Here is an 11,278-nt window from a genome sequence, read left to right as displayed (position 1 = left end):
ACCGTGTCACGTGGCTAGCCTTGTGTAGCGAGTCAAAATGTACTCTCTGTTTTTTTTTTTGGGATGATTAAGCTTAAAAGTCTGTTTACTTTAAATATCAAATTTTAAAGTTATTTGATTTTAACTAACAAAATATTTATATTATTTTACTTTAAATACTAAATTTTAATTTAAATATCAATTTAAAAAAATATAATTCTACTGAGCACTCAGTACGTACTGTTCATCGTGCCGAGAGCTCAGGAGAAATTTTTTATTTTTTTTACAAACTCAACTGTAACTGTCCAACAGTTGCAATTTTTTTACTCATTTGTTATTTTTTTAGTGTTTGCAAGGGTTAAATTTTAATGTTTAGCCTTTAGGTTGTAGAACTTCATCCCTCAAGCCTAAATAAAAAATATTAAACTCTTATAAACTTTGAATTTTTGGTAAATTACAATTATATACCTCAACTATACACCACTTTTCAACTTGGTACCTTAAGTTCAAAAAGTTGCATTAAGGTACACCAACTACGAAATCGTGTCAATTAGGTACCTCCGTTAGTCTGGCCGTCAAAAAGGCCGTTATCTGATGACGTGACACACCACTAAAAAGCTTCATTTCAATTTAGTACCTCAACTTTACTATGTTTTTCAAGTTCATACCTCAAGTTAAAAAACTTGCAAATAAATAAATGTTTTCCAGTTTTTATTTCAACTTCACCCCAACTTTTGACATATCAAATCTTCACCAAAATCAATAATCTTATACTCATTTTGAAGCAATGAATCTCCTCTTTATAACCATATAGAAATAATTAAAAAAGGAGTTATGAAACGGGAGATAAGTAGTCACAAATTAGGCTATCCGAAATTGCCAATTTATTTGGAAAATTTGGTAGTTTCGGGTAGCCTACTTTGTGACCAATTATTTCATGCTTCATAACTCCTTTTTGCATAATTTTTATATGGTTGTAAAGATGAGATTCATAGCTTTAAAATGAGTATAAGATTGATAATTTTGGTGGAGATTTGATTGGTCAAAAGCTGAGATGAAATTGAGATAAAAACTGGAAAAAATTTATTTATTTGCAAGTTTTTGAACTTGAGGTATGAACTTGAAAAATATGGTAAAGTTGAGGTACTAAATTAAAATGAAGTATTTTAGTAGTATGTCACGTCATCAGATAACGGCCTTTTTGACGGCCAGACTAACGGAGGTACCTAACTGACATGGTTTCGTAGTTGGGATACCTTAATGCAACTTTTTGAACTTGAGGTACCAAGTAGAAAAATGGTGTATAGTTGAGGTATATAATTGTAATTAACCCTTGAATTTTTATGAATTTCATACTGTCACATTGTGACTGTTGTATAATCACAATTTTATAGCAAAACGAAAAAAAAAAACTAACGAAAAACCACCGAGCACTTCGGCCATGAATCAATGTCAAAAAATTCATGTTTCGTACAGATTTGTGATATAATTCAAAATGTCTTTCTCTAAGTTAGTATCTAAATTAAAAATATATATATTAGTGTCTTACTGTTTTACTGAAAAAACTATTAATTTGTACTATTTAATATTTAATCTTAATTCTCTATAAGCATAATAGTTAAATGCATACATGCTTTTACTTTGTAAATAAAATATTTAGGAAGGTGAGAATTCTAAGAAGAAACATTGGCTGGGAATTCTGAAGATTGAAGAAGTTATTTTTGGGTCAAGGTCAATCACGTTTTTTGCAAAAAAGGCACTGACCAAGAAAAGAATAATTACCTAACAAATTTATAAGAAAACTAACAATAAATTAATGATATGATTTATGTGAAAACTAATTATTACAACATAGGAACTTAGGAAGAGGTGTGGGCTTCTAGCTAATTAAATGATATAGCACTTTAACGGGAGATTCTTCACTAGGGCGATCATGCCACTTGTTTAATATGATACTTAATAATATACTAGCATACATGTATATTTTAGGCATAAATTTAATTTAGATACATAACTATATATGTTATTTCAACGGGGTCCACGAACTTTCAAATATTTCAAATATACACATGATTTATTATGTAAATTGAAAAATGAAATTCCGTTCATCAATTTATTGAGATATCAGTTAAATGTCAGCTTGGCTTTTGCTAACGGGGATTAATTGGCGACGTGACACCAACTCAGCATACATTTCCTGCCAAATAAGCAACACATGTCCACTTGACACGGGCCCACACACCCATCACCTCTTTCCCGTTCGTCGAACGCTTTCTTGACCATTTAATCTCCAAAAAATATCACGTTTTCTCCCAAATTCGAATATAAATCCCTCACTTGTGCTCAATGAGCGAGAAAAAGATGATGAGTTTGTGGACCCGTGTCAGGGGTTAGGTGAACCTGTGTCGCTCATTTGGCGGGAAATGAGCGATACGGGTCCACCTAACTCCTAACACGGGCCCACAAACTCTCTCTCTCTATTATTATTAAATTATGGGCTCGTGTCGCTTATTTGGCGGGAAATATTTGCTGAGATAGCACCACGTCGCTAAGTAATCCCGGTCAGCAAAAACCAAGCTGTCATTTAACTGATCTCTCAACGAATCAATGGACAGAAATTCATTTTTCAATTTAGATAATAGATCGGGTGTATATTTGAAATATTTTAAAATTCATGGACCCCGTTGAAATAGCTTATATAGTTATGTGTCTAAATTAAATTTATGCCTATATTTTAAGTAAAATTTATAATATTTAAAGTAACTAATACATATAACATCGTAACACTAATTTTTTGTGCCATACACGTGATGAAGCGGCCATATTTAAGAATTTCTCCACTTTAACTAGTAACCATGACAAAAGTCAATTAGATGTTGCTGATGTTTTGAATGAAAAGAAAGGGTAAACGTACGGGAATAGGGGTGATTTTCCTTCTATATTTGATTTTGATGGGTTGGTCCAAGAGTGTGGCAAAAGAAAAGATAAAAACAAGAAAGGTAAAGCTAGGCTATAAGGTGGGCCCACTGCATCAAGTCCTAATCTTCGTTTAGTTTTCTATCATATCCTTCTAAGTTCTAACTAAATTTGATTGCTGAAAAACCTTGTTCTCCATCTACATTTGAGTTGTACGGTTTTGAACTTCCCCCATATTCTTATGATGTTTTAGTTACTAATCTCCAGAGCATGTCTAGTCCCATGGCTGTTCCCTACTAGTTCTGTTTCTGTTTGTTGTTTGGGTCTAAGCCCTCATTTTACCCCCAAAAAAATGGTAAAAAAATTATATTTACGATTTGATAATCACTTTTTAAGTCTGAACTTCACATAAAAAAATTGACAGAAATTTTACTGTGCATGCTTACAACTTAACATTGTGTTAAAGTGATGAATCCACTTCCAAATTTCCATGGCGGTGCGGAGAGAATAGGAATGGTTTGAATGGATGGTAAAGAAACGATGCAGGCTCGGCCCATTTAGGCCCAAAAGAGAGGCAAATGGGCCACAAACCAATAAAATAGAGTGAGTAGTCGAGAAAAAGAAAGGTTGAATGGCAGAAACAGGAACGAAGAAGAGGAAAATGGGAGAGAGAAGAGAAGCTGATTCAAAGAAAAAAGCATCAAAGTGGCCACCCATCAAACCAAAACAAAATCTTCAGATAACTCGTCTCAAAGATACTCATCTCTTTACTGTAAGAATCCCATTCCATTATCTGAAAAGGAAAAAAAAAAAAAAAAAAAAAATCTTCCATGTTTTCTGAAATTCAATTTCTGTAGTATTTTGGCAAAATGGGTTGTTCTTAGAAGTATTTTTCCTTTACAAATTTCTGGGCTTGCGTTATGTAATTAAAATAAAATTTTAGTCTTGGGGTTGTTAATTGTGTTTATGTTTAAGGTGTTCAGGTGCAAAATTTCCTCACATCTGCAGAATCAAAGGCTTTCGTTAAAACTGCAGAATCTATTGGGTTTGTTCACCAAGGGAGTCTTGGCCCAACAAAAGGTGAAGCTTATAGAGACAATGATAGAATCTCTGTGAATGATCCTGTTCTTGCAGAGTCAATATGGCAGTCTGGTCTGAACAAATTATTTTCTGATATTAAAATTCGAGGGGAGGTTGCTGTTGGGTTAAACCCAAATATCAGATTCTACAGGTTGGTAACCTCATTCTATTAATATTATAAATCAAGTTCTAAACTTATTTGAAACATGGCTATCACTTGTGTTTTAAAGAAATGCTTCTCTGATTATAAAAAAGAAAGGTTGAATTTTGATGCCTTGTGAACCTTGAAACTCAACTATTTTGGTTGCAATGAGTTTGCAGGTACAAGGTTGGTCAGCGCTTTGGAAGGCATATTGACGAGAGTGTTGACCTTGGAGACAGAAAACGCACCCATTACACTTTGTTAATATACTTAAGTGGCGGTTACAATCCCAAAGCTAAAAATGAAATGAGCAGTCCTAAGGATTCTTCTTCGGAGCCTCTGGTTGGAGGAGAGACTGTCTTCTATGGTTCGAGGAATAGTGTTGTGGCAGAGGTGGGTGCTCGTTTTCATCCTACCATATTGGTTTCATTCACTTTTATTCCCTTTCATTTGCATGTTCAACTTTTTTATGATGTAAAATCTTCTATCTCTTTATTATAGGTTGCTCCCACTGAAGGGATGGCTCTTCTGCACATTCATGGGGACAAATGTATGCTGCATGAAGCCCGAAATGTTACTAAGGGTATCAAGTATGTGTTTCGTTCAGATGTAGTATTTGCTTGATGTGTTTGTGGCCATATTAAGTCAAGAAAGCTTGATATAAACATGTTTGAGGGGAAAGCCTTTTTTAAGTTTTCCCCTTAACTTGAAGAATGTAGTAGCAGAAATGCTTATTATCTTCAGCGGCTCTGATTCATTTTTCATCTGAATTTTCATTGATCATAAAATATTACATACTTCCAAAAACTTGGAATAAGCACCTGATACAGATCACAATATAGCAGCCAAAAAAAAAAAAAGTAAATGAAGGATAGATTTATAGGAATACGATATTTTTCGTCTTCTGGTTGGTGAACCAGAAAGAGAAACAAATTAAATGCATGCTTAAAAATAGAGGAAAATATTATTACTTGCTTAGTACTACATTAAGAGAAGATAGAACCAGGGCACCACCACTTCTGTACCTCATCTGGGCTATGTAGGCTTAGTTTTCTGTAACAATTCTATTTTAGTGAAGTAAGAAAGAACGTCTCTGGTCTTGTGATATCTGTGAGAGAGGGTTTGATGGTTTCTGTGCACGTTGAAAGGGATTGTTAAGAAATACAGATGGAAGAACTGTGTAAATTACCAATGGGGATCTCACCACATGTGTGTCATGTTTCCATGTTATAGAACCTGATAAAATTGGAACCTGAGTTATGTGTGGTCCATTGACCTCCACATTGAATGATTTCTTCTCTCCAACATCAGTGAATGAAAGTACAGATGGTTCCACCTTAACCTTTATAGGATGAGGCATATCAATGCTAACATGGTAGGTTGAGTTCGGTTTGCCAACATTAGTAATAGTCCTTTTGAAATTACCCTTGATCTTCTGACCGTCTTCTATAGCTAGAGAGAAGGAGGGGTAGTTAAGGTCCCATGCCTTGCCAGGTTTGGTGCTTCTGCAAACACTTTTGTCACCTGTAATTTTTCTTAATGTGGTGGTGTTGTAGCTTTGCTTACAAAGAAAGTCAACATAGTCTTTCTCAGAAGCATCATAAACTAGCCCAGGATCAATTGCCTTTGTTGGGTTGAGGAGACCAGACCCGTAAGCAAATTCTCTTTCATTTTCGTGCTTTTTTGGGTCCACGACATGTGCTGTATTGGAAAAAAAATTATGGTGTGTAAAGAAGTTTGGAAAATTACAGAGTAAAATTGGTTGACATACCTGTGGTCATGAGTGCAGATTTAATTGCTGCTGGAGACCAGAGTGGGTGAGCAGCCTTCACAATAGCTGCTGCTCCAGTTACATGTGGGCAAGACATTGACGTTCCAGAGTCTACATAATATTTGACACTCCTTGGGTCCTCATTGTAAACTGAAGCTCTTGCAATGGGTGACCAAGCCGCAAGGATATTAACACCCGGTGCAACAAGGTCAGGCTAGTAATTTTATTCGAGAGCTTAAATTGTGAGGCTTTACATATAAATTCAAAGAAAACTTCATAGTAAAATGAAAGCAATAATTTTGAGTCATAGCAAATGGAGTTTACCTTGAGGATATCAGGGACCATTAGGTTGGGTCCTCTGGATGAGAAAGAGGGAACATATGGTGCGAATGCATCCTTTTGTGTTTCACTAACCAGAATAGTTGCCTCTGGATTCCTGAGGTTTCATTCAGTTGTACAAAACAATTAAGAATGAGTATGTAGCTAGTTATCTTGTTAAACCTTTTAGAAAGATCGATTTGTTGATTATTTACTTGGAAGTTCTGATGTAGTCGAATACTTTGGAAATTTCTTCTCGACTGACGAGTGTTGTTGGAATGGGAAAAGAGTAGGCAGGATCATCAGCAGATTGAAAAGGCATTATGACACCCACTCCAGATGTCAGTAGAATGCCAGCACCATTTGACCGGTAGTCACAGAGAACTATGTTCCCCCTTATTTTGTGTGAATCCAAATCTCCTGCATAGCAATACTTTGATGCTTGGGAGTTGGAATTGGCTGAATAGTTTGCAGCATCTCCTCCCCAAATCAAGGGATACATTTTTCCATTTAGATTGAAGCTATTGATAGCTGTTCCCTTTATGTCATCAATAAATCAAGTGCTAAAGCTTGTCAGCTTAAGATAAGATTATAGTTTTAGAGATGAAATTTTCTTTTAGGTAAAAGTTGCTCACCGTGAAGGTCTTTCCATTTCCAAGAGCCAATTGAGTCACAAACTTCCTGTCAATTGTGCTGGCCGCCACAGTGAGCAGCCATGGTGAGATATTAGCGACAGAAGCACGGGTTGGTCCATTGTTCCCCGCAGCAGTAATGGTCAATATCCCTTTCCTTAATGCATGAAAAGCTCCAATGGCTACTGGGTCCTCTGTGAAGGAGTAGGTTGCTGACATTCCAAAAGAAGCTGATATGATATCAACTCCATCAGCAATTGCATCATCAAAAGCAGCAAGGATGTCTGCAATACTACATCCCATAGCCCAGCAAACTTTGTACACAGAAATTCTTGCATTGGGGGCTCCACCCCTTGCAACTCCTTCAGCCAAGCCATAGGCACTTGCTCCTGCCACTTCTCTACCAGCTGCAATAGAGGCTGTGTGAGTCCCATGTCCCACTGAATCTCTTGGAGATATGATATCTGTATTTTCGTAGAAATTTTGGCTGTTGTAGAATCGGGCTCCGATGATTTTCCTGTCAAAATTATGTAAATCAGATTAGTACAAGCATAATGAAAAGTTATTAGAAGGCCAAATCATTGATTAGGTAAAGGGTTTATTTCTCACTTGTTGCATGTGAAAGTTTTGTTAGTGTGGCATGTTCCTTTCCATTTTCTTGGTGGAGGGCCAAACCCTTCATCACTGAAGCTTTCTGATTCTGGCCAAATGCCTACAAATAAATGAACTCAAGCTTTAGAATTTGTGATTTAACAACTCAGAGAAACTGAGCCCTGAAAACTGTTATTGGCATTAAGTATTGTATCCTGATCACCTGAGTCCAACATTCCAATTATCAAATCTCCACCTTGTGTATTGTTGACATGGTACTGAGCTACTCCAATGAAGTCCCATGATCTCGTTGTATGAAGCTGTAGCATTGTGTTTGGCATAACTGAAGTAACTTCTTCCATCTCTGTAAATACAAGTCATTTTATGAAAACTGAAATAATATTTACAGAATAATTGTTGTACACCATTGAATTATAAATTTATATTACCGTACCTCTTAGTTTTTCAACTTCTTCATCTACTAATTCAGCTACAAATCCATTAAAACTCCTCCCGTAGCTGTATATGAGTGAATCCTTTGCAGCTTTAGTACTGCTAGGTCAAAAGAATTAAATTGTATATTATTGGTATTTGTTTCCATTATTATTTTGATAAGTAATGATAATATTATGCTTTTAATAACCTTCCAAGAGCACTTTCTAGTATGGAGCAATGCTGGGAGTATTGGGCTGATGCCTCATACGTGTCAGCACTTGGGCTTTCTCCAATGTATACAACATAGACCTGCATTTCATTTCCAACTATACTCATTTAGAAAAGTTTCAATACCAATCACTAGTCACGTTGTAATTATATTTTTTGTTCACATGACACAACTCTAGTTTAAATAAGAAAAATAAATCAAAGTAACCACAATTTATTGCTTTTTATTTCTAATTGAACTGAGGAGGAGGGCATCATTTATACCTTTTTCTTTTGAGAATGACAATTCATAACAAGAGTGGCAAACAAAAGATAGAGAAAAGTGATAAGAAGCGGTTTGGTGGCCATTTTTTGGGTACTACTAATGATGAGTAGTAATATGATTCTATGAATTCCAAGTTCGGTATATGAGTATATTTATAGCTGGCCTTGTGTCTAGTAAACTTGTCCTAACCTTGTGAGAATTTTGGAATCTACAAGTTAATTGAAAGGTCATACATTTCTCTATAGAAATTCATTTTTTGCCTCCCCCGATGTGAAAGTGAATTGCATTTTTAGTCATTACTCATTAGGTTATTTTCTATTGTGTCTCTACAAGACTACAATATAATTATTTGTTAAAAAAAATCCCCCTTTAAAAAAAAAAAAAATTGAATACCATGGAAAGACACCCGTTGCCAATGTTTACAGCCTACTAACTTAAAATAAGTAGCTATAGGACCTTCGTGACCACCAAAGGGAAGGATCATAACACCCCATAAGATCTTTTTATTATTGTTCTAGGGTTAAATAATTCCAAAGGTCCTCTGACTAGAGTTGAAGTGGTTGATCACCTTTTCTCCAATTCCTTTAGGTGAGTTTGGTGTCACTTTCCAAGATAAATCAGTATTTTCCTCTTTGGCCTGCAATTGTTTCCAAAGTATTACCAGCTTTAATAAATTGGGCAACACTTTACACAACTCCGCTTATAGTTGTCAAGTTAATTTCATCCTTCGTTTTTCCCTTCATTATACTTTACATTGGATATCTATTATAAGGGAACGAATAAATATGACAGGATATTAAGCTCAATGTCAAAGGATGGTATACATACGATAATCAATTAAGTACGGAGATTTGAATTGCAATGAATATCGAAACTATGAATCCGCAAAGTTATAGTATGAAGGTTAAATGAATATCGAGACTATGAATCAACATGAAGGTTAATTGGATTTTTAGTACTTTTTGGGTGTTACTGAAGTTATATATACCCTTGGATTTATATCACAGGGTTATGAACTTATCATTGAAACAAACAAATAAAACAAGCATGTAACTCAAATCCCCTAAGCATATCATTGTTCTCTCTCCTCGTATTTATTTAAATATATAGTATCAAAGTCTTGTTCCAATTTACCTCTCTATCTTAAATAACTTGGAATTGAATTATTTGCTTGTCTTATTTTTGCATGTTTCAATACTAATGGTGTAATATGAATCCAAGAGTTTATATAAGTTATATAACTTCATTCACATATAAAAAGTGTCACAAATCCATTGAATTTTTTGCTCATTACCATTGGATAATAAATATATAGCTAAAATGAAATAATAAATTATTCATAAACTCAGATTTTTAAAAAATTTTAACTAAAAATCCAGCCAAATAAAAAATTGAGTTCCCGCCAAATCTATCCGTGTACGTGCGGGGGAGGGGGGTCTGGAAAAATTACACTACCGAGCGCTCGATAGCTTTCCGAGGGCTTGTAAGCTTGTCGAGAGCTTAGCGGATGCAGATGCACCCTTCAATACCAATCAATCTGCATTTGTACACTTTTAGGTTGTAAATGCATATTTTTAGGTTACAAATGTCTGTTTTAGGTTGCATATGATGACATATTACAAACTGTAAATGTAGATTTTATATTACAGATGCATTTGCATATACATAGTAGGTTGCATTTGGGCTGCAACTTAATTTTTACGCCCGCTTAGGTTTCTAATTAAAACACCCAAAATTGAAAGTACAACCTTACATTTACATTTTTTATATTATATATTGGTTATCTTCGAGCAATTTGGAACTCACTTCACAAGAATTAAACCATCATTTACTTTGGGCATATTACATTTCCAGTAAGAGGGTTAGAGGCTTAGAGCCTATTTGATTTGCCCCAATTTTGGTATTTCAATTATTCTTAAAACCTCTACTGCTAGCTAGCTAGCTTCACAGCTTAGCTTGAACATGAGGGGGTGTTAATAAAAGGCTTTCGTTAAAGCTGCAGAATCTATTGGGTTTGTTCACCAAGGGAGTCTTGGCCCAACAAAAGCTGAAGCTTACAGGGACAATGATAGAATCTCTGTGAATGATCTAGTTCTTGGCATCTTGCAGATACAAAATGGGAATCTGGTCTTCACAAAATATTTTCTGACATTAAAATTCGAGGGGTGGTTGGTGTTGGGTTAAACCCAAATATCAGATTCTACAGGTTGGTAAACTCATTCTATTAGTATTATAAATCAAGTTCTAAACATATTTGAAAAATGGCTATCACTTCTGTTTTATAGAAATGCTTCTCTAATTTAAAAAAAAAAAAAGGTTGGATTTTGTTGCCTTCAATGGTTCGAGGAATAGTGTTGTGCCAGAGGTGGGTGCTCTTTTCCTCCTACTATATTGGTTTTATTTTCTTTCTTTCCCTTTCATTTTCATGTTCAACTTTTTTATGATGTAAAATCTTCTCTCTCTCTCTCTCTCTCTCTCTCTCTCTCTCTCTCTCTCTATTATAGGTTGCTCCCACTGAAGGGATGGCTCTTCTGCACATTTATGGGGACAAATGTATGCTGCATGAAGCTCGAAATGTTACTAAGGGTATCAAGTATGTGTTTCGTTCGGATGTAGTATTTGCTTGATGTGTTGTGGTCATATTAAGTCAAGAGAGATTGATATAAACATGTTTGAGGTGAAAGCTTTTTTAATTCTTCTCCATAACTTGAAGAATGTACTAGCAGAAATGTTTATTATCTTCACGGGCACTGATTCATTTTTTATCTGAATATTAGTTGATCATAAAATATTACATGCTTCCAAAAACTTGGAATAATCACCTGACACAGATCACAATATAGCAGCAAAAAAAAGCGTAAATGAAGGATAGATTTATAGGAATGCCATATTTTTCGTCTTCTGGTCGGTGAACCAGAAAG

At 35.1% G+C, this 11,278-nt stretch overlaps 3 protein-coding genes and 1 pseudogene across 4 annotated transcripts; 2 read left to right on the top strand and 2 right to left on the bottom strand.

Annotated features, from left to right (window-relative positions):
• Positions 1-3,523: 3,523 nt before the first annotated feature.
• LOC147289503 (2-oxoglutarate (2OG) and Fe(II)-dependent oxygenase superfamily protein) lies at positions 3,524-6,845 on the top strand. Of its 2 annotated transcripts, none has more exons than XM_086235693.1 (5): positions 3,524-3,667; positions 3,879-4,126; positions 4,297-4,510; positions 4,619-4,707; positions 6,827-6,845. In XM_086235693.1, exons 1-5 carry the CDS (start codon positions 3,527-3,529, stop codon positions 6,828-6,830), a joined length of 696 nt encoding a protein of 231 aa, XP_086091819.1. In that variant the 5' UTR covers positions 3,524-3,526; the 3' UTR covers positions 6,831-6,845. The 2 variants fall into 2 exon arrangements, with proteins under 2 accessions (XP_086091819.1, XP_086091818.1); XM_086235692.1 differs by lacking the exon at positions 6,827-6,845 and adding an exon at positions 5,907-6,155.
• On the bottom strand, positions 4,742-5,894 carry LOC147289504 (subtilisin-like serine protease-like protein; the record flags this gene model as incomplete). The annotated part of the gene is made up of 1 exon (XM_086235694.1): positions 4,742-5,894. A coding segment is annotated over one exon (708 nt), but the record flags the coding sequence as incomplete, so codon positions are not given.
• LOC147289502 (subtilisin-like protease SBT4.3) lies at positions 6,261-7,821 on the bottom strand. The gene is made up of 4 exons (XM_086235691.1): positions 7,653-7,821; positions 7,448-7,550; positions 6,842-7,355; positions 6,261-6,744 (listed from the first exon to the last, which is right to left on the bottom strand). The coding sequence occupies exons 1-4, from the start codon at positions 7,789-7,791 to the stop codon at positions 6,418-6,420; spliced, it is 1,083 nt and encodes a 360-aa protein (XP_086091817.1). The 5' UTR covers positions 7,792-7,821; the 3' UTR covers positions 6,261-6,417.
• Positions 7,822-9,290: 1,469 nt separating this feature from the next.
• LOC147289501 (uncharacterized) lies at positions 9,291-10,984 on the top strand (annotated as a pseudogene).
• The last annotated feature ends 294 nt before the right edge of the window (positions 10,985-11,278 follow it).

The sequence above is a fragment of the Dryas octopetala genome, chromosome 3, assembly GCF_963921425.1.
Source record: "Dryas octopetala chromosome 3, drDryOcto1.1, whole genome shotgun sequence".
In the NCBI taxonomy this organism is placed as follows: domain Eukaryota; kingdom Viridiplantae; phylum Streptophyta; class Magnoliopsida; order Rosales; family Rosaceae; genus Dryas; species Dryas octopetala.
This window is presented reverse-complemented; position numbering and strand designations above follow the sequence as displayed.